Source organism: Sphaeramia orbicularis, chromosome 16 (assembly GCF_902148855.1).
Source record: "Sphaeramia orbicularis chromosome 16, fSphaOr1.1, whole genome shotgun sequence".
Classification (NCBI taxonomy): Eukaryota; Metazoa; Chordata; class Actinopteri; order Kurtiformes; family Apogonidae; genus Sphaeramia; species Sphaeramia orbicularis.
In genome coordinates, this window is record NC_043972.1 from 59,793,734 (window position 1) to 59,816,509 (window position 22,776).

The following is a 22,776-nucleotide window of genomic DNA, read 5'->3' on the forward strand; positions in this document are numbered from 1 at the left end:
TTGTTGTTTTAGTTCCATATCAGCCAACACAGTGGACACTAATGCACCATCCCATAATACACTGACATTCAGACCATTACTGTAACTTTGCAGTTCTTGAGAAACCTGATCTGTAGCTACATATTTTAGTGTAAATCAATTGCTAATTGTTATTAGACTGTAATTAACAAGTGTTTTTTTTTGTTTAAGTTGTTGTGTTTTGTTTTTTGCATATTATTTGAGTGAGTGATAACTACTATTATAGTATGTTAAAATGTGAGAAAACATCAAATTAGCGGCAATAAAACAATTTTTTTTCATAGTTTTCACAGTATGACAGTAAATGCATGTTTCTTTGCTTCAAAAATTAAACGCATGGTGTCCAGCTGAGTGGACAATTTTTGTAACTCCATGAAAAATAGGTTCATAAAAAAAATTTCTATCACATTTTTTTCATGCCTAAAGAGGAATAAAAACACTCAGGAAAAAAAATCTTGATTAAGGTTCTCATAATTCATGCATGAAAGGGTTAATAGTAGTAGTAGTATTATAATGTTAATAGTAGTAGTAATAGTGCTGCATGTCAGGACAGTGTGTGACTCATAACAGTGAGCTTTCAAAGCCCAAATATGGATGGAATTTCAGTTTTTTGACAATGTTACAGCAACTAAACATTATTCAAATAAGAAATGACAGGACATTAAACACTACACCACTGACAATCTGTGTGTTTCTGTACCGTATATACTGCATAGACATTTGATGTATCATATATAAAATATATTTTACCCTTTAAGTGCCAAAGTTGCAATATTGCGACAAACAACATAACTGAATTAAAGAGACAGCTTTTGGAAATCTTTATATCAAAATTGAATATTAACAAAATACAAACTGTGCTGCCTAAAGGGTTAATTTCTAAGCCACACAAATAGTGCCTGTAGTGAACACAAATGGCTCATTTCATCAGTCCTTTATTTAAAAAATTGCAAATGTTCATGTCCATCCATTTCAGAAGTGTAATCCAAACCAAACCTTCAGACTTCAACAGTCCATGAACAGTCTGGGTTCAGTCCTCTGTCCAGTTCCTGCTCCAGGTTCAATAAACTGTCTGTTCATATACAAACACAGCTCATTATGGAACCGCTGTCACATACAGGTTTTACCTCCGTATTATTTTTGTCCTTCTGGTGTTTCTGCACATGCTCAGTGGGTACATCTGGTCCATCACTCTGCTGCTGGTTTTACACCTGGACTATTTTGACCCCTAACTGAGTAGTTTTCAGGATCCAAAGAAAGTGAAATTTACTCTAGTAAATGATAAATAAACGACAGGACTGTCGAGAAAAACTTCAGTACAGTTTGAAGGGGTATGTTTTATAAACAGATATATAAAATATGTTTTTTGTTTTTTTATATATGTAGCAGTATTACTGTAATGGGGTACATTAAGTACAGCATGAATGTAAATTCAGTAGAATGGAGGTTTCTAATACTCTGTTTCTGGGTTTTGTGGAGTCCAGCGGGATACTCCCCAGTACTCTAGTACTTCAATACTCCAGCACTCTAGTACTCCAGCACTCTAGTACTGCAGTTCTCTTGCACTCCATCTCTGAATGGTTTAGGACCAAAATCCATCAGTGACCTCCTGACCCAGTATGAACCCACCAGACCCCTCAGGTCACCTGGATCCAGTCTGTTGTCAGTTCCCAGAGTCAGAACCAGACATGGAGAAGCTGCGTTCAGCTTCTATGCTCCACATGTCTGGAACAAACTCCCAGAAAACCTCAGATCAGCTGAAGCACTCAGTTTATTTAAATCCAGGTTAAAGACCCACCTGTTCTCAGCTGCATTTGCATAGAGTTTATATTCTTTTAAGCTTACAGTTTTTATTTGTTTTATCTGTTTTATCTGTTTTATCTATGTACCTACTTTTGTTTTGTTTGTTTTTCTCATGCCTTTACTTTTTATTGCTTCTGCTGTAATGCTTTTAATATTTTATGTAAAGCACTTTGAATTTTCTTGTACATGAAATGTGCTATATAAATAAACCTGCCTTGCCTTCCAGTACTCTAGTACTCCAGTACTCTAGTAGTGCAGTACTCCATCCACACCTCCGTCTGCTCCTTGGAGGCTGACATCTTCCACTCCACTGATGGAGACTTCCACTCCACGTCCATCCAATGTCACTGACTGACTGTAAGTGTCAGAGGAACCCCTCATGTAGACCAGGGGGGTCCAACCCTGGTCCTGGAGGACCCCTGTCCTGCATGTTTCAGACGGATCCTTCTTCCAACACCTGATTCAAATGATCTGTCTATCATCTAGTTCTGCAGAAGACTGATAATGACCGTCAGGTGGACTGGAAGAGGAAACATCTAAAACATGCAGGACAGTGGTTCTCCAGGACCAGGGTTGGACCCCCCTGACGTAAACTACTAATCCTATGTCTGTTCACTGTGACTGGACTAAACCCAGGTCAACCAGATCCATACACTAAACCCATGGGTGACTGTTATCGTCATCCTGATCATATGGAACTCAACTCCACTCATTACCTCCGCCAAGGAGGTTCTGGTTTTGCCAGCGTCTGTCTGTCTGTCTGTCTGTCTGCCTGTCTGCCTGTGTGCAAGATAACTCATAAAGTTATGGACGGATTTGGATGACAATTTCAGAAATGTTGATACTGGCACAAGGAACAAATGATGAAATTTTGGTGGTGATTGCAGGGGGGGGGGCACTGATCTGCTTTGGTGGAGGTCTGCGCTGTCTGAGTGCTTTTCTAGTTTAGACTATTTTCTTCAGAAAATCAGTAAATCCAATTCCACAGGTTTCACTGTTTACATCCAAAAGAATGCAGCTGTGCATGCCCGACGGTTTGGAGCATGTGCAGAATTCATAGGGGGTAAAAACTGTACGTGATACCGAACCACTGCCCAACACACAAACAGAAAGTGAAGAACGACTCCAGAGGCACTGCTGAGTTTATGGATGTGCTCCAGATGTCTCCACCTTCCCTCCAACCTCCATAAAAACGGTGGAACTGATGTGGTGTAATCCTGTTGACACACACACACACACACACACACACACGAGTGAGCATGTAACAGTATTACAGTCCACAGTAGGTCCACGTATTGTGACAGTTTGAGTTCGAAGCTTTAATTTATTTTAGATTATTTTGTTATATTGATTTTCAAGGGGTGCCAGCCAGGTCTCTCTCCCGGCATTTCAGATGTAAAGTCAGTTCAGTCTTTTGTATATGCTTGAGTCTTTGTTTTTGGTTATTTAGCTTTTGTCTGTTTGTTGTACCTCAGACTACACAAAGGATGCAAGTCTAAATTAAACAAACACCCTACACATTAAATGACAGGAAAAGAAATCACAGTTAAACCAACTAAAATTCAAAATCATGTATTGTACAATTACTGCAAAAACACACAAATTCACAGTTCAAATTCCCCCCAAAAGTCCACACTAAAAAAAATCCACCAACCAAGGAAAATCAAACTCAAAATTTCCACTTTAGGTTTTTTAACAGTCTTTTAGAAGAAAAAGGAAAAAACAGTTCAGTTCGTTTTAACAAAAAATTCCGCTCCAGGTTTTCCACAGTTTCTCAGAATAAAAAAAAAAAACAATTCAGTTCATCCACAAAATATATATATAAAAAAACAAGTGCACAGTTCCATTTCAGGGCTTTAGAGAAAACAAAAAAAAAAACGATTTTACTCACACCCTGTCTTCACTGCTCTATCAGTTAGTCAGTCTGTTGGTCAGTCAGTCCAGTCCAGTCAGTGTGAAATCTGGTCCGGGTTCTGGCTGCAGGTGGTCTGACTGGCTTCTGCTGCAGTGGATGAATGGATGCGATGAACCAGGAGAACAGAACGGAGATGAATGCAGTTTGGAAGCGATATGGACGATTAAGTGGATGTAGTAGCAGGGTTAAACTGCCGTACTGAGTCGGGTCTATGAGCGGTGGCTCTGACGCTTCCTACACTCTTTGTTCTGTGCCGACACACTGTGAATGCAGATGTGGGGGGTATTTAAAAACTGCCACCACCTGCAAGCGAATGGGGTGACGACGCTGACGTGGTGATGATTTCCGGGGTGGATACGGCAGCTACCAGGCATGTTACGGGGGTGTTGTGTGTATTTGGTGAAACTTAACACAGTTGACACAGTATGTTCTCTGTAGAACTCTCTGGAACAGGAGCGTTAGAGGACAGTTCAGTGTAAACAGTGTCATCAGCTCAGTCCCATCAGCGTCAGTCAGAGGTTGCGCAAGACATTTTTATTGTCCGTCATTTTGACGGACAGGGTTGTAAAAATTCTGTCATAACATATTATTATCCGTCATTTCAAATTTTTATTTTTTAACAATAATGAGATATATTTAGTAGTATTTAATGTTCAAAAACATCTCAGTGATGCAGCAGCTGTAGTTGCTGCTGGCTGATAAACCGCCGTGATATCATGACTGGCTTAATTATATACACCGCTTTTAATTGGTGTGTTATCTGTAGACATTATAAGCTTTCCTTGTGTTTGTTCACACAGTGTCAAATCCCATGCACTGAGGGTCAGGGTTCTGGTTCTGTGAAGCACAGATCTGGGCACAAATTGACAAGCCATCAAATAACACATGAAAGGTAGAAAATGCGTACATATAACACACCAAATGCCATAAGAACTGGCGTATAACTTGCTTGTCTGTCATCCTTCATCGCATCAGTCCCTCTTTTTTCACTGCGTTTATCAATGCCATCACATTTACTGGGCTTTTGAAAATAACTAAGGAGTCTTGGCTGTCTTCACATTTTGCGCTAGCAAAGTAGCCTCTAGTTTTGGCTAAAGTCAGCTAAACAACGATTACCCTCAGTATTTTAGTCTGTCAAAATGACGGACGACTTTCAGAATTTTCCGTCATTTAAAATAAAAATCTGTCAATGACAGAATATTTTCAGTTAACGCGACCTCTGGCGTCAGTGTCACACACGTGGACGTACGCTGGATGAACTCACCTTCGGTCACTTGTTCACGTCGCTCTGCTCACACGCGGCCAGTTGGCGAAGAAAGGTCGACACCCTGTTGTTGATGCCGGACGTCTTCCTCTTCACCAACTCTCCCGTCTTTCGACTCACTCCGGTTCTAGCGCTGCATTTTGTACCTTCCTCTGGGTTTATTCTAACAAAGAACCTGGAAAAATAAAACATTTCATTCCACCATCCACAGTAGGACACACACACACATATGAGTGAGCATGTAACAGTATTAAAGTCCACAGTAGGTCCACGTATTGTGACAGTTTGAGTTCAAAGCTTTAATTTATTTATTTTATATTATTTTGGTATATTGATTTTCAAGGGGTGCCTGCCAGGTCTCTCTCCCAGCATTTCAGATGTAAAGTCAGTTCAGTCTTTTGTATTTGAGTCTTTGTTTTTGATTATTTAGCTTTTGTCTGTTTGTTGTACCTCAAACTACACAAAGGATACAAGTCTAAATTAAACAAACACCCTACACATTAAATGGCATTTTGTATCTTCCTCTGGGTTTATTCTAACAAAGAACCTGGAAAAATAATGCTGTGCTGTTCTGTTGTTTCTGTCTGTGTGTCCTGCTGCTGCTACACCAGTGGTTCCCAACCTTTTTTGGCTCGTCACCCTATTTTAACATCACAAATTTCTGGCAACCCCAGCCATTCAAAACGGAGACTTATTTTTTGCTAAAATTATTATTTTTTTGATCATGTAATAGTTTTCTACACTGTGTTGCAAATAAATGTTAATTTTAGAGGACATTTATGCCCCATTTCCACTATGTGGTATCGGCTCGACTTGACTCGACTTGGCCTTTTTGCATTTCCATTATGAAAAAGGTCCTGGAATCTGGTACCCGGTAATACTTTTTTGGTATCACCTCCGCCAAGGTTCCAGGACTGGGGAACCGATACTAAAAGGTGACGTGTAAACACTGTAGACCAGTGATTGGTCAGTCGTTTCTGTGACCCGCTGTTTTACAAAAACAGATGTGGAAGTTTACAATAAAAATAGCGGTAGGTTAATCCACATGATGACAGCCCAAAAAACTACACCATGGTTTGTCGAGGAGGTTTGGACGTAAAAATTCAGCATGAACTTGACAACACAACACGCAACAAGCGAGTTTATCAGCAACTCTCTGAGCAGACGACATGGAAGTAACGCACCGCATTGCTATGACGACCAGGTACTCCTAAGTCAGTAGTATCCTGTAATGGAAACGGTCTCCAGAAATAGGACCTGGTACCCAAGTCGAATCAAGCCGAGTCAAGCCGGTTCCACGTAGTGGATAATGTCTATTATTGTGGACAGAGGCAGTAAAGCCAGGTGTAGATTACTGCACAAAGGGAGAATTGGATTTTCCTTGGTCAGGATCTGTCCAGTCAGTCCAGCTGTGATTTACAAGGAGGACAATTAATACTGAACAAACAAGAACTGAAACTATGAATTATGAAAGAGCTGCAGCATATGAAACCAACCACAGTGAACATTTGACAGATAAACAGAACCACAGTGCTGCAGTTTCAGACCCACAGTTTGTCATGTCTTTTATATATTTGATTGTGTCTCTCAACTCACCATATATTTGTTTTATTAGTAAGTTTTTATTTTTTATCAATTACTTGAAAATTTTAAGCAACCCCGCTTGAATTCCAGGCGACCCCACATGGGGTCCCGACCCCAAGGTTGAAAATCACTGTGCTACACTGTCCTTCCCCACTTTGGCTTAAATAAACTACGTGTGTGTGTAGGTACCGCTGGATGAACTCCAGTGTTGCACAGGCGGGTTCCTGGTACTCCAAGTTGAAAACATAGAAGCATCCAAAAAACACAGACAAGCAGTCGGCAAAATTCAAGCCCTCGTCCAAAACGTAGGCCACCTTTCCCTCGATGCTGACCATCCACTTTGTAGCTGACAGAAAAGTGTCTCCTGAAACAAATGAGAGACAAAGGTTGCACCGTTAACGGCTGCAGGCAAACGTGTTTTCAAATGCTGTGTGTGGACCCTCAGGTTAAATCTAGCGTAGAACACAATCCACTGGTTTTTGGTTCTTGAACATGATCCACCTCTCATTAGGGGTGTTACAAAATATCTATTCCGCAATATATCACAATGTTTCATTTCACAATACTGTATCGATATTAAAAAGTACTGTATGGATATTTTTAGGTATTTATTCAAATGCAGATATGGTGGAGGTTCATTTGTGTTTTCTTTATTGTTTATATCTTATCTATTATTATTTAACACTGTTTTATTAAATAATGGTTATTTGAATCATCCTAAAAGCACTTTTAACTGTCTGAGAGGAAGATGTTAGTTCCTTTGTTGGGACAAAAATACTGTTCTGATGTTAGTTCTGAACTAATAGAATATGAACATTTGAACAGGATCTGAAACTGTAATGTCTGTAAAACAGAATTTCAGTTTTAACACAGGAAAATTTTGTGATATAGCATTAGATCCTGTTCTGATCAAATAAAAATGTGTTTAGTTTTTGTGCAGATTTCTGGTGTAATTCAATTCTTCCAGGAAATAATTATTTAAAAAAAGAAACAAACAAAAAATTCCCTTTTTAACAGTATCATGATATATCGTGATATATCATATCGGGATCCTAGTATTGTCATTTGTATCGTATCGCCAGATTCTCGCCCGTACACAGCCCTACCTCTCATCCACAAACCTCTGTCAGATGAGAGGCTGCGTCCCGGTGCGTTTGTCCGGCTAGAGTAGGTATTAAATATGTGTTGGATGTTTGTCAAACCGCAGTGAAACATGTCATCTCACCGAGCATGATGAGTCGTGGTGTGGCTGGTAGTGTCATGTCCTTTTGGATGGATGCACTGGTCGCACTGGGCTGGAAAACACAAAAGCACCTGGGCTTAGATCATGTCAGCATTTGACCATAACTGCAAGAACTAGGGAGGCACCATAACTGTGTTTTACAACCGATACTGATACACATAACTTCTGCTTCTAGTAAGTGATACCGATCCCAAACCCCAATAGTTCCCATAGTTCCAGTTGTTTTCTTCTTGTTTCTAGTCAGTGTTAAACTCCATTAATAGTCCAATAAATGCTTCTGCAGAACCTAAAGCCTCTGTCTGCTTCAAATGGAGAACAGACCGAGGGTTTTCAGTTCTGTTTGGTGAATGATTGACCACTGTTTTCACACATTCAGCTCCGTTCAGCTTTGTCTCTTGAATGAGTCCCTATGGAGAGGACAAGGCTGAACGTGGACAACAGCCAATGAACTGCGGGTGGGATTTAGCAGAGGTTAAAGTGGGCATGGCTACAGATGTCCACACCTACTTTGGTGATGCTTGATCACTGTTCTGGGACATTAAGCTATGATTAGCTGTTTGGATGTTCAGCATTTTCGAATGTTCCTGTTCTTCTGCTGCTGTCGGAACAAAACAGACAAAACAACCACTGGATCTGGATCTGGATTTGGGTCTGGATCTGGGTCTGAATCTTCCTCTTGGTCTGGATCTTCCTCTGGGTCTGACTTACAAATAATGGACTGATCCACACCTCTGTTTCTTCTTCTTCTTGGTTTTTATGGTGGTTGCCAAGGCAACAACGTGTACTGGTGAAATGCACCAAATCTAAGCAATTTAGATTTATTATTATGGCCTGTATTTATCTGTGAAAACTTTAATTATCACAATTATCTGAATGACCTCATTTTTGTCAATGTGGGACAGATAATTATGGGTGCCGATAGTTCTTGTGCGTCCATATAAATACTGTTTGAGTTTGTGAAACTCTTTGGGTACTTACATCTGCCAGGATGAACATGGAGTCTTCTTTTTCCAGAAAGTGTTTCATGAGCAGAAGTACTGTGGTGATGTTGCTCTGGTTGAGTCGTGAGGTTGCATCTTCCGTCTCCAAACCCTGCAACAGCGTCTGAATGTCTGCGTTGTGCGTCTGCCTTTGGAAGAACTGAATGATCCTCCGACCCTCGGTGTGAAGAGCGTCTCCGAGGCGTTGGCTGATGTCGATACCTGTGAGAGTTTTGAAATGTGCACACAGCCCCCGTCTGGTGAAGAGGAACGGCCACTGTTCTTGGACGTCAGAGATACTGGGAGGAGGGAACCTGTTGATCATGTGACGTTGATAAATGTACGTCAACCTCATGGACTCGTCAACCTGAGACGTGTCCCCGGCTCTGGGGCCCGCTGACTGAAACGTGGCTAACATGTCTTTCCTCCTGTTTTCTAAGGTGTCAAACGTCTCTCCGTCCGGTAGAACCTGAGGCTGCCAGTTGATGCAGCCGTAACTGTCCACTTGGCTCCGTGCAGTTTTAGCGGCGACGCCTCCATCACCACCTTCTATCACTGTCTTTGGTTTGCGTATTCTGTCACCTGAATTGTTGCGGTTGACATTTTCAATCCTTGTCTTAAACTGATTTGCCAGTGAGTAGTGACATATTCCAGACTGTCCTCCTTCCTCTGTCGTGTCGGCGAAAGTCAACGGATACTGAGACACGATCATTCTTGCGACCTCTACGCACGCCGCCCTGCTGGGGTTGGGCGTGTGCTCCTGCATGGCGTGGACCACAGCTCTCACCATCTGTCTCCGATCGGAAGGGTTCGCCCTCACCCCTCGAGACATGGCCTGTGTGAGCGAAGTGGGAAACTTGTCCCAAGGAATTTCTAAGCGATTGATCCATAAGTTCTTTGCTTTTCTCAAAGAGGCTCCAGGAGGTTTAGACTGTGCAAAAGGATGAAGCATGCGGACGTCTTTCCACGACAGGTCTGAGAAGGAGAGGGGCGTGGTCTCTTCATTTGACAGACAGCCGCTGTCAGCATCCACTCTGCCGCTCACATCTTCAATGACAAACACAAAAACAGACATGTACAGCTTTATACACATGTACACAGCAGATACACTTATAAACTTATAATACACAGACTTATAATAAATGATGTCCACGTGGAAGAGCCACAAACTGCAACGAGTGAATGTTTCTGTACATCAGCTGTTTGGGCCTTGGTTCTTAAAAGAAAGCTCAATAGTTTTGAAGTGGGCAAAGGAATTCTGAGGATGGTCTACATTAGGGATATAAGAAAATATCAGTTCTGCAATATATCGCAATATTTCATTTCACAATACTGTATAGATATTAAAAAGTACCGTATTGATATTTTTAGGTATGTACTCAAATGCAGATATTGTGGAGGTTCATTTTTGTTTTTTTGTTTATATTTTATTTATTATTATTTAACACTCTTATTAAATAATGTTAGTTCCTTTGTTGGTATCGCACAAAAATAATGTTATGATGTTAGTTCTGAACTAATAGAATATGAACATTTGAACAAGATCCTAAACTGTAATGTCTGTAAAACAGAACTTCAGTTTGAACACGGCAACATTTTGGTGATATAACATTAGATCCTGTTCTGATCAAATAAAAATGTGTTTAGTATTCGTGCATATTTCTGGTGTAATAATCATTTTAAAAAAAGGAACAAACACAAAAATTGCCTTTTTAACAGTATCATGATATATTGTGATATATTGTATTGTGATTCTAGTATTGTGATTTGTATCGTATCACTAGATTCTTGCCAATACACAGCCCTAGTCTACATCAGTCTGCTGTAGAGTGTTATCTCGTACATTATCATATGTTGGGATGGGAACCTGGGGGTAGGAGCAAAACCAAGCTCACAAAAAGAATTAATACAGCAAGTAAGATCGTCCAGGACCCCCAGGGACAGCTGGTGGAAATGTACACAACTGAGACCAGGAGGAAAGCCTGGCAGATAGTTCAGCACCCCACACATCCACTACATCAGGAATTTAAGAACCTACCTTCAGGAAGACCATCCAGGTACAAGAAACAGATGTCATACCATCCTCTAAAATCTGACTCATACCATCCTGTAATATCTGACTAAAGAAAAAACAACCTGTTTTCTACAGTATGGTTTGACATGTTCATATAAGGTGCTTAATTTTCCCTGTACAGTGGCATTATGGTCATTTACATATTTATTATTGTTATTATTATTATTATTACATTTCTATTGTACTATTTGATCCATACTTATTTTGTGTCTGAGCCCATGGGCTGAAAGGCTCTGGCTCTGAAGTCTGGTGTAAGAACTTGTTCTATATTTTTATGTTTCTGTGGGGCCAAAGATGAACTTCCACAGTGTGGACAATAAAGGTCTGTATTCTATTAAAGTGATGTATAATTAACAAGGTGCCCTCAGAGTCATACACATAACACAGCAAAAACTAAAGAAACTCCAATTTGACAGTTCTATCACATTAAATTTGTAGTTAATGTTGTGTTAGTGGCATCTTTAATATGTTTGAATGAATCATTTTAAAAACAAGGTTAAAAATGTAATGTTATTTACAGCTATTTGACTGTGAATAAAACAGAGGTATTTTATCAAGTTACAGTTTAGTGCACAGGTGTCAAACATGCGGCCCAGGGGCCAAAACTGGCCCGCCGAAGGGTCCAATCTGGCCCATGGGATGAATCTGTGAAATGCAAAAATTACACTGAAGATATTAACAATCATTTTTAGTTTAGGGGCCAAATTCAGCCCATTTCAATCTTAAACGGGTCAGAACAGTAAAATAATATCATAATAATCTATAAATAATGACAACTCCAAATTTTTCTCTTTGTTTTAGGTAAAAAAGTGTTTAATTACATGAAAAAGTTTACATTTACAAACAGTCCTTGCCTGAACAAATATGAACAATATGAAATGTTTTAAGAGAAGTAAGAGCAATTTTGTTTTTTATAATATTATGTCTGTTATTAAATGTTTTGTGCCTTTGCAGATTGCGGAGGCACAATATTGTTAAAATTGAACTTATTTTTCTAAATAAATCTTAGTTTGTTCATGTTTTTCACATTTTCTTTAAAGGATAGTTTGTAAATGCAAACGTTTTCTTGATGTAATTTTACTTCTTTCAGGGAAACAGTGGTTTTCTACGGACCGTATTTGACATGTTCTGCTGTTGTCTGAGTTGACAGACTGTTTTCACGGAGGCTGTCGTTCAGGTGTATTTCAAGGACATTCCTGTAGAGGTGTGTGATGTTTGTACAGTACATACGTAGCTTTAATGTCACATGACTAAGCACGGGATCTCATCTGCCAAGTCACGCACATGAATAAAACTGTGCAAAAAGTACAACAGTAACCGCAGAGTCCACTTTACTTTCACAGATCCCAACCCTGAGCTGCTGTTCTCTTCAACATGGAACTGACATGTTATAGCGGGAGTCCAGTTTGGAAACTCTGTTATCATTTTACAGACACGTGTATGTGGCTTTGTTTTATGACATGAAACAGGTCACTGAACTCTATGGAGACTGACTTTGACCACATAAATAAATGTACAGATATGGGTACAAAGTGTTTTATTTTCATCAAACCGTCCCCTTTGGCAGTAACATCAGACTGTGGATGAACTAAATGTAGCTGTGTCATGTTCTACTTCACAACAGGTTGGAGAACAGCCTCATTCTGTTCATAAAGAATGTTAGGGTTAGGGTTAGAACTAGGGCTGTGTATCGGCAAGAATCTGGTGATACGATGCAAATCACAGAAGCAGAATCTATCTATCTATCTATGAAAAAGAAACTAAAACAACTCAGACTTGATATGGAAAATGGTCAAACAATGGCCATAAGGTGCCATCTTTAATGCACGTTGTATGTTTGATGTTTACATGTTAATATTTGAATGTTTCTGCCAACAGAAAGTACGTTGTGCCTATTATTTTACTTGTTTTTTTGTTTTTGTTTTTTAAATACAACTTGGTTAAATTATTTCAGTGGGTCTATAAGTATAAATACCGCGATAATAATGATAACCGTGATCATTTTGGTCACAATAATAATAATAATAATAATAATAATAATAATAATAATAATAATAATAATAATAATAATAATAGCTTTATTTATATAGCACCTTTTAAAAACAAAGTTTACAAAGTGCTTTGACAAAAAAGTAAAGGGCACAACAGCAGGATACAAGATGTAAGTAAAACACTAAAACAGAAGCAACATAATAGGAGAGATGTGTACAACAATGCAGAAACATGACACTTCGAATAAATTAAATTAATCGGAATAAAGAGGGCAGGGATAACGTAACATGATGCTGTTAAATCAATGCAAAAATAAAGGCGTGAGATAAAACATCATGTATGAGAATATAAACCAACAATCAAACAGGATAAGATTCAAATTTTTAAAATTTAAAATTTAAAATTAAAAGGGACAAACATCACATAAAAGCAAGTCTATAAAAGTGTGTTTTAAGAAGTGACTTAAAAGATGCCACTGATTCCGCAAGCCTTATCTCCTCGGGCCGGCCGTTCCAAAGTCGAGGGGCCCTGATGGAGAATGCCTGGTCACCCTTAGATTTAAGCCTCGACTTTGGAACAGCCAGGAGCCCTCTGCCCGAGGACCTAAGGCTGCGTGCTGGCTCGTAGGTAACTAACATGTCATCTATATAGCTTGGGGCCAGACCCATTCGGGCTTTAAAAGTAATCAGTAAAATCTTAAAATCAATTCTAAAACACACAGGGAGCCAATGGAGGGATGCCAGGACAGGGGTTATGTGATGTGTGTGATGTGACAATAACCGTGATATGAAATTTTCATATCGTTACATCCCTAGTCACCTGACCCAAACCCAAATGAACTGTTCAACCTGGATCCCTAAGTTAGAAACCAACACCCAACTAAGTCCAAAACACCTTTGGTAAATTTTACAACAGACAAAGTATTTCAGCTGGATTTTTGGAAAATGAACAGGGAGGATTTTTCAGCGAAAATAAAGTTGAACTCTATCGTACGTTTTTGTACTGATATCTACATTTGTATATTTATTTGTTCAAAATAAATCTTCATACTATTCAATTCAAATAGTGTGTAGTACAGTGTATAAACTACAGGAACACACACGTGTCTGTAAAAAATGATTCAACTCAAACATGTTTCCAAACTGTTGACAGACAGTGTAAGATCCTGCCTGAGGTCTACGAATGCTGCTAATGAAACGGGGGCAGCTTCCTCACAGCTGACAAACCTCAACAATTCAGAATTTTCCTCATTACAGCTTCACAGGCAGATTTACCAAACGCATGAGCAAAACCTTGAGCAGTGGGCGGCTGTGGCTGTGCACAGTTCCACCTGCCATTTGTCAAAAACATTTTACTCTTTCATTTTAAAAGGGCACAGATCCCCTTACTGATATAATCTCATTTGATTTGCATCTTAAAAATTGTAGTTACTTTTAACCTTTTCCATTGATTCTATCAATGCTGTAAATCAGGACCGTCAAACTCATTTTGGTTCAGGGGCTAGTTTGCCTAATTTGATCTCAAGCGGGCCAGACCAGTAAAATAATGACTTAATAACCTATAAATAATGACAAATCCAAGTTTTTCTTTTTGTCTTAGTACAAAAAAACTCCAATTACATTATGAAAATATTTACATTTTACAAAAAAGATGTGAATAACCTGAAAAAACAGAAAATCCATTTGAAAAATTTGTGCAATTTTAACAATATTATGCCTTGACTTATTATTTCTACATGTACATTTACACACAATGTTACATAAACATTTGGTAACAGGCAGAATATTATTAAATTTTGGAGTTTGGAACTAAAATTTGAATAATTTCTACAATATTCCATCTGTTATTATGAACACAACTCCAGATCACAGTGGATCCATAAATGCACCAAACATTTACTAACAGGTAGAATATTGTTCAAATTGCACATTTCTGGTTGTTCATCTTTGTTTTTATTTATGTATTTATTTACATTTTATTGTGAAAGAATAGTTTTGTAAATGTAAATATTTTCACAGTGTAATGTTATTTTTTTCACTAAAATTTTTTCCACATAATTTTTCATTTAGAAGATTTGTGGTTGTCATTATTTATGGGTTACTGTGTTGTTATTTTTACTGTAGATCACATTGGTCTGTATGAGGAACCTGAACCAAAAGGATTTGTTCAACCTGGACTGTTCAGGTTCATTTTTGCACTTTCATCCTGCAGGCTGGAATGGAACCTTTGGCGGGGGGGGCCAGATTTGGTCCCCGGGATGCATGTTTGACACCTGTGTAGTAAAGGTTCAGATCCAGCAGTGATACGGGGACCCACATCCTGTTTAATAGTGTCTGTGTTTAAACTCAACAACTGATCTGTTTAATACATGTATGAATAAGTCTGAGTTAGTACTGTCACATGACACATGGTACAACTGACACAAAGAACATTTAAGAGTAAAAATATTTAAAGTTCATAGTGCATTTACATATTTCAGTCCTTTTCAGGTTTCATTTTATATTCATTATATCTTTATATCTTTTTTTGTACGAGTGATACTGTAATTGTGTACACAGTTCCATATAATGCAGTTCTTAAACTAAAAAATGAGCCTATTTGAGACACTTTAACCCTGACGGTGCAGCTTCCTCACAGCTGACAAACGTCAAAAATTCATAATTTTCCTCATTACAACTTCACAGGCAGATTTACTAAACACATGAGTAAAACCTTGAGCTGTGTGTGTGTGTGTTTGTGTTATATTTAATATTTATACTATCATTTTATAGATAGATGTTATTTTTGGGAAAGTGTGGGTAAGAATGGTGGATGTGAGGCATTAAAGAGCTGTGTGTGTATGTGTGTGTGTGTATGTGTGTGTGTGTGTGTGTATGTGTGTGTGCATATGTGTATGTGTGTTTATGTGTGTGTATGTGTGTGTTTATGTGTGTGTGTGTTCAGGTGTATGCGTGTGTATATGTCTGTGTGTGTTTATGTGTGTGTATGTGTCTGTGTGTGTTTATGTGGATGTGTGGATGTGTGTGTGTTGTTGTGCATACTTCCACCTGTAATCTGTTAATACATTTTGCTCATTCTTTGTAAAAGGACACAGATCCTTCATCCTTCATTCACTGCTGTAATTGTTCAGTATTTTTGTTCTGTTTACTCAGTTCCTGTGGCTGTTGGATTATTGTCAGTTATTATCATTAGAATTATCATCATTGTTGTTATTGTCACTATTATCGTTGATATTTTCTTGTGTGAGGGTCTTTTTTCCTTCTCTTTCCCCCTGTTTTTTCATGTCAGGTCCAGCATCTAAATGTGGTTCAACAAAACCCAAAATAAAGACATTAGAGTATGAAGGGGAGCCTCATATACTTTATGACGTTTCCTTGGAAAAGCTCATGTGTTCAGCACAAGGAGCCAGACTACCACTCTATGACGCTGGACAAGACAAAAAACACAAAACCAAAGGTCACAGATCCACTTACTTCTATAACCTCATGTGTCTTTGCATATTAATCAGTCCCTCCAGGAATTTGCGATGTTGCGATCGCAACTATTAACGCAAATTCAACCAATCACCGCAAATTCTGCGCGGCGCTGAAATTTCATCCAATCACTGCGAATTTACCGCAAATTTGACTAATCACCTTCGCCCCCTTTCACCCACCCCTGTCTACATGACATGTACGTCATCACGTTCACTTCCTTGTTGACGGTTGAGAAGATGAAGACGTGCGATTCAAAACACTCACATTTACCGACAAATATCACTGCCAAAGTTTGTGCAAGTCAGTTTCCAGATGTGTTACACAAAAGTGGAAGTCTACTGTTCTGCACTGCCTGCAATACTGTGGTGGAACACCAGTGAAAGTGGCCACTCCACAGACACTTTGCAACCGCAAAACATGCAAAGAGAACGGCTGAAACTGGAAGAGGAAAGACAAGACAAGTCCCAATGACAGAGGCTGTTGGATCCAGAACAACAGCAGGAGCTGAAAGGGTCAAGGTTAGCGCAGATATACTGTAGAAGGCAATAGAAGAGAAGAAGAAAGAACCTGTGGAGGCATGCTTTCCTTTTGTGTATTGTGTGCATGTGTGCGTGAGGGAGTGCGAGCGCAAGTCTGTGTGTGGAGTTAAAAAACGAGCTCACAAACGAAAATAGTCGTTAAACTCGGTGTTAATATTAATGTTTACTCTTATGTGTTAGATAGAAAGCAACCCAAGTTTGGCTGCACTGTGTGCCTGTGTGTGTGTGTGTGTGTGTGTGTGCGCGTGTCTCTCTGTGTGTGTCTGTGTGTGTGCATGTGTGTGTGTGTGTCTCTGTGTGTGCATGTGTGTCTCTGTTTGTATGTGTGTGTGTGTGTGTGTCTGTGTGTGTGTGCATGTAACCCATCTAACCCTAACCACAAATATACTACTATATCATTAAGGAAGCAAAAGTCATGTGTTGTGTTGTATAAATGTGAGATGGGGGTGGGATTTAATCAGTTTTCTTCTTCCCACTCCTTTTTGAGCAGTACAGATTGAATTTATTTTGCTATTACTAGTGTACATGGCAATTGTTATTTTGTCTTGATCATCTTTATTAATGTGTTTGCTTTGATAAAACTAAACATGGAGAATCAGCGTTCAGTTTCTATGCTCCGTATACCTGGAACAAACTGACAGAAAATATCAGGTCTGCTGAGAGTCTGAGTTCTTTTCAGTCCAGGTTAAAGACTCACCTGTTCACTGCTGCCTTTGACTAAAAGGCTTTTTACTTTTTAAATTTTGTACTCTCTTTTGAAACTCTGCACTGCAACTCTTACTTTAATATGTGTGTGTTTTTATATTTGTGGATTTTATGTGTTGTTTTCTTACTTGCTGTTTTTAATCACCTTTTACATGTTTCTTTTAAAATGTTTTAAATGTGTTTCTTTTTCCCTGTCGTTGTATCTCAGTGTCCTGTGTGAAGCACCTTGAATTGCCTTGTTGCTGAAATGTGCAATACAAATAAACTTGCCTTGTCTTGCCTTGATATTAGTTCCTCGTACACAAAAAATGTTTAAATTTTTCTTCTGCTCAAAACAAATAAATGAATGAATGAAAAAAAGCCTGTTTTGTTTAAAATCATTGCTTCCTAGTGCTTTTTAAGGCTAAAAACTCAAAAAAGACTGTTCTAGGTCATTTGCAAATGCCCATGTTCATGTGACTTCAATAAAAGAAGCCTCAAATCATCGCAACTTTCACCGCAATTTTTTGGAAGCTGCCACAAAGCTGCCACAAAATCAGGCATTTTAGGCCGCAATAATAATAAAAAAAAAATCTCACGAAATCCTGGAGGGTCTGGTTAATAGCTGTGGTTACTCAGACTCTTTTCCACCAACGCTGTCGGATGACACTGGGCTGACCTTTTCCTCCAGGCTGCTGCTGACTGCTTTGTGCTGACTCCTGGGGCTGCCTTTCTCTGAGCTCACACATCTCCCATTTTATATCCATCTGTAGATCAGCAGGTTCCTCCTTCACCACAGACGCGTCCCATCTGAGGGCAGGACGTCCTGTTTCCTCTTCGGCGTCCTCTGAATGCCTCCTGGTGCTCAAAGGTTGGTGGGGAAAGGCCTTGTGACTGGTGGAAGTTTGTGGAGGAGTCGTCATCCCCACGCCTGATGAACACAAACATGAGTGATGATGATGCTGATGCTGAAGGTGGACTCCTGTCAGTGTGAGTCACCCATGCAGCAGTGTTGTGCCGAATTCTACTCCCTGCCAAAAACTGCACAAAACCGCACAGCAGCTGCCGAAAACAGCTCCCCCTTCTTAAGTCAGCCATGAAGAGGTCAAAGTGCACCAAATTCACCCTGTCACACCAGAATAGCTCCAAATGTGAGCTGCTACACTCATTTCACTCCTTTGGCTTCACAAGCTTAATCTGATGGGGGATGCAGTTTTCGGCAGTACCTGGTGCCAAATTCTGCTTCCTGTCAAAAACTGCACCCCCAGCTGCAGGTGATGTAGTTTTCCACAGTATCTGTTATATTGTTATATATTTTGTGTGTTGTGTATCTAAGATTTAACTTTAGAAAGTTGTATGTACCTTACAGTTTGCACATTCTTTAATATTAAACAGATAAAAAACATAACTGCAATATTTTACAATATTATTATTTACTTAATTGCTACAAAGCTTTGATGGTGTTAAGAGTAGGGGTGTAAGAAAAAAAATCGGTTCTGCAATATATCGCAATATTTCATTTCACAATACTATATCAATATTAAAAAGTACTGTACTGATATTTTTAGGTATTTATTCAAATGCAGATATGGCGGAGGTTCATTTTTGTTTTTCTTTATTTTTTATATTTTATCTATTATTATTTAACACTGTTTAATTAAATAATGGTTATTTAAAACATCCTAAAATCACTTTTTATTGTCTGAGAGAGGCGCATTTTAGTTATTTTGTTGGAATTGCACAAAAATAAAAAAAAATTTTGTTTATTTATTATTTATTTATTATCATTTAACAGTCTTTTATTAAATAATGTTAGTTCCTTTGTTGGGATTGCACAAAAATAATGTTCTGTTGTTAGTTCTGAACTAACAGAATATGAACATTTGAACAGGATCGTAAACTGTAATGTCTGTAAAACAGAATTTATGTTTTAACAGAGGAAACTGTTGTGATATAGCATTAGATCCTGTTCTGATCAAATAAAAATGTGTTTAGTATTTGTGCAGATTTCTAGTGTAATTCAATTCTTCAAGGAAATAATCATTTTAAAAAAAGAAACAAAAAAATAACCTTTTTAACAGTATCATGATATATCGTGATATATCGTATCATGATCCTAGTATTGTGATTTGTATCGTATCGCCAACTTCTCGCCAGTACACAACCCTGGTTAAGAGGTTGAATAATTCACAATTAATTTCATACCCTACAACACAAGTGTCAAACATGCGGCCTGGGGGCCAAAACCAGTTCCAAAAACTGGCGGGCCGCCAAAGGTTCCAATCCGGCCCGCAGGATGAATTTGCAAAGTGCTGAAGATATTAACAGTCAAGGGCGTTGAACTTCAAAGTAATAGCATAATAACCTAAAAATAACGACTCCAAATATTCTTCTTGGTTTAATATGAAAAAAATAATATGACTCTTTGATTCTCTCTCTTTGATTTATTGCAAAGAACATTAAATTCTGATATCCTTTAATAATAAAATGTCAATAACCTGAATAAATATGAACAACCTGAAATGTCTAAAGAAAAATAAGTGTAATTTTAACAATATTCTGCCTGTTTTGTGCCTTGGTAGCTCTGATCTTTAATGCACATGTAAAAATCATAAGTTGAGGCAGAATATTGATCAGATTTTTCCTCATATTATTTCTTCTCACTTGTTTTTCAGAAATTTCAGTTTTTTCAGGTTATTCACATCTTTTTTGTTTGGATAGTTTGTAAAATGTAAATGTTTCCATAATTTCTTTTTAATTTTGTTTTTATTGGAAAAGGATCAAGATATCTCTGCATTAACATTCATAATTATGATATCTATTAAGTCCTTTTGGTTTTTGTTATTTTATACATACAACAGAATCAAACAAAAAAAAAAAAACAACAAAAAACATGAACTGAGTACTTACAGTTTTGGTACTTCTCACTTAAAAAAAGACAATTACAGTTTTCAAAACCTCTGGGTTCTTTAAACATTACACGTTTATGCAAAAGTAAAACATTCACAAAGAGTAAAGACAGGGAGATTAAAATAAAGGAATTCTTAGAGGAGTGATACAAATTCTGGGTGGCTAGAGGATACAAATTTAATCCATTTGTCCCAAATATGCTAAAATTTACCCCTCTAGATTCTGATAGAGTAAGTCAATTTTTTCATTTTGAAAATTTGCAAAATGGTCTCGTACCAATCTTCTAATGTTGGTGGAGTTGGCTTTAGCCACCTTCTTGTAATAGATTTCTTGCTGACTGCTAAAAGTGCCTGTAATTTTGTATCCTCCCTCCGTTCTAGTACTGAGACATCACCAAAATATAGATTTACAAAGTTATAGGGAACATGAACCTTGAAGACCGATATTAAAGTCCCGTGACTATCCCTCCAGTATTGGTGCATCTTGGGGGCAGTCCCAGAACACATGATAATGATTGGCCTCTTTTGATCCACACTGTCTCCTACACTCAGAAGAACCATCTCTGTATGTTTTCATAATTTCATGTTATTTTTTGCATACACACTCAACAAAAATATAAACGCACCACTTGTTTTTGCTCCCATTTTTCATGAGCTGAACTCAAAGATCTAAAACTTTTTCTGTGTACACACAAGGTTTATTTCTCTCAAATATTGTTCACAAATCTGTCTAAATTTGTGTTAGTGAACACTTCTTCTTTGCTGAGATAATCCATCCACCTCACAGGTGTGGCATATCAGGATGCTGATTAGACAGCAGGATTTTTGCACAGGTGTGCCTTAGGCTGGCCACAATAAAAGGCCACTCCAAAATGTGCAGTTTTATCACACAGCACAATACCACAGATGTCACAAGTTTTGAGGGAATATGCAGTAGTCATGCTGACTTCAGGAATCTCCACCAGAGCTTTTGCCTGTGAATTGAATGTTCATTTCTCTACCATAAGCCATCTCCAAAGCTGTTTCAGAGAATTCATAAAGAAGACTGTGTGAGGAAAATGGTGGTCACACCAAATACTGACTGGTTTTCTGACCCCCCTGGACCACCCAATACAGTAAAAGTGCACATTTTAGAGTGGCCTTTCATTGTGGCCAGCCTAAGTCACACCTGTGCAATAATCCTGCTGTCTAATCAGCATCTGGATCTGCCACACCTGTGAGGTGGATGGATTATCTCAGCAAAGGACAAAGGAGAAGTGTTCACTAACACAGATTTAGACAAATTTATGAACAATATTTGAGAGAAATAGGCATTTTGTGTAGATAGAAAAAGTTTTAGATCTTTGAGTTCAGCTCATGAAAAATGGGAGCAAAAACAAAAGTGGTGCGTTTATATTTTTGTTCAGTGTAAAAAATTTGAAGTTGTCATTATTTATAGGTTATTATGCTATTATTTTTCTGGTCCGGCCCACTGGAGAGCACACTGGGCTGAATGTGGCCCCTGAAAGAACATGAGTTTGACACCCCTGCCCTACAGTCAGAAAGGAGAAAAAGTTGTGACAGGGTGAAAATGTGGTGCACATTGTCCTCTTCATGGCTGACTTTGGAGGGGAGGGGGAGGGGGGGGGGGGGCAGTTTTCGGCAGGGGGTAGAATTGTGCACAACCAGCAGATCCTCCACTTACCCCCATGTACCCTCTGGGCGGATGCTTTGTGTTGCTGGTCTGGGTCGGTTTTCCTCTGCTTATTCAGGGAACACCGGCCGGACTCTTCATCCTCTGCCATCCTACTTTGTATTTCCAGTCGCAGCATCTTTATCTCACTCTCACTTTTCTCCAACTTACACTCCAGCCTCTTTATCTCCCTGTCCCTGTCGGCCACCATCCGCTCGTACTCCTGCTGTTTCCGGTTGTTAGTACGTAATATGAGGTTACTTACAGTGTTTATAGCCGCTCTAATAGCCTGTTCTATGGCTAAAGCCTCATCTTCGGCGTTAGTATTTAAGAGTGAACTATAAGTGTGGAAGCTGTCCTCACTGTGACTCATGTTGACAGTGTGTTTAAGCTAGCAGCTAACAGCTAAGCTACACACAGAACCTCAATAAACCCCGGAATAAAACTATCTGCTGGAGGGTCCGTGAACGCGTCATTCACCGTGCGTTTAGGACAAATGAATAATGTTCGAGCGAGGAAAAAAAAATCACACTTACACCGCTAAATAAATCTAACTCATGCAACTTCCGCTCATGTTTTGTTGCTTTTGTGTCTTTAGCTTGAGACTCTTCTTCGTGCGTGTT

The 22,776-nt window shown here is 38.7% G+C and overlaps 1 protein-coding gene across 2 annotated transcripts; it reads right to left on the bottom strand.

The window, feature by feature from the left end:
* Window positions 1-2,646: 2,646 nt before the first annotated feature.
* On the bottom strand, window positions 2,647-22,776 carry LOC115435407 (uncharacterized). Of its 2 annotated transcripts, XM_030157788.1 has the most exons (7): window positions 22,166-22,776; window positions 18,252-18,503; window positions 8,806-9,854; window positions 7,810-7,879; window positions 6,774-6,948; window positions 5,001-5,175; window positions 2,647-3,038 (listed from the first exon to the last, which is right to left on the bottom strand). In XM_030157788.1, the coding sequence occupies exons 1-6, from the start codon at window positions 22,524-22,526 to the stop codon at window positions 5,007-5,009; spliced, it is 2,076 nt and encodes a 691-aa protein (XP_030013648.1). In that variant the 5' UTR covers window positions 22,527-22,776; the 3' UTR covers window positions 2,647-3,038; window positions 5,001-5,006. The 2 variants fall into 2 exon arrangements, with proteins under 2 accessions (XP_030013648.1, XP_030013649.1); XM_030157789.1 differs by lacking the exons at window positions 2,647-3,038; window positions 5,001-5,175 and adding an exon at window positions 5,258-5,547.

What these genes read in the sequence shown, in the direction of transcription:
- LOC115435407 (XM_030157788.1), bottom strand. Translation starts at nt 22,526, where the DNA reads ATGAGTCACAGTGAGGACAGCTTCCACACTTATAGTTCACTCTTAAAT. An exon ending in CGCCCAGAGGGTACATGGGG is followed by an intron (nt 18,504 to 22,165) that starts GTAAGTGGAGGA and finishes TGTGTTCATCAG; the next exon opens with GCGTGGGGATGACGACTCCT. An exon ending in CCATGTTCATCCTGGCAGAT is followed by an intron (nt 7,880 to 8,805) that starts GTAAGTACCCAA and finishes TGTGTTTTCCAG; the next exon opens with CCCAGTGCGACCAGTGCATC.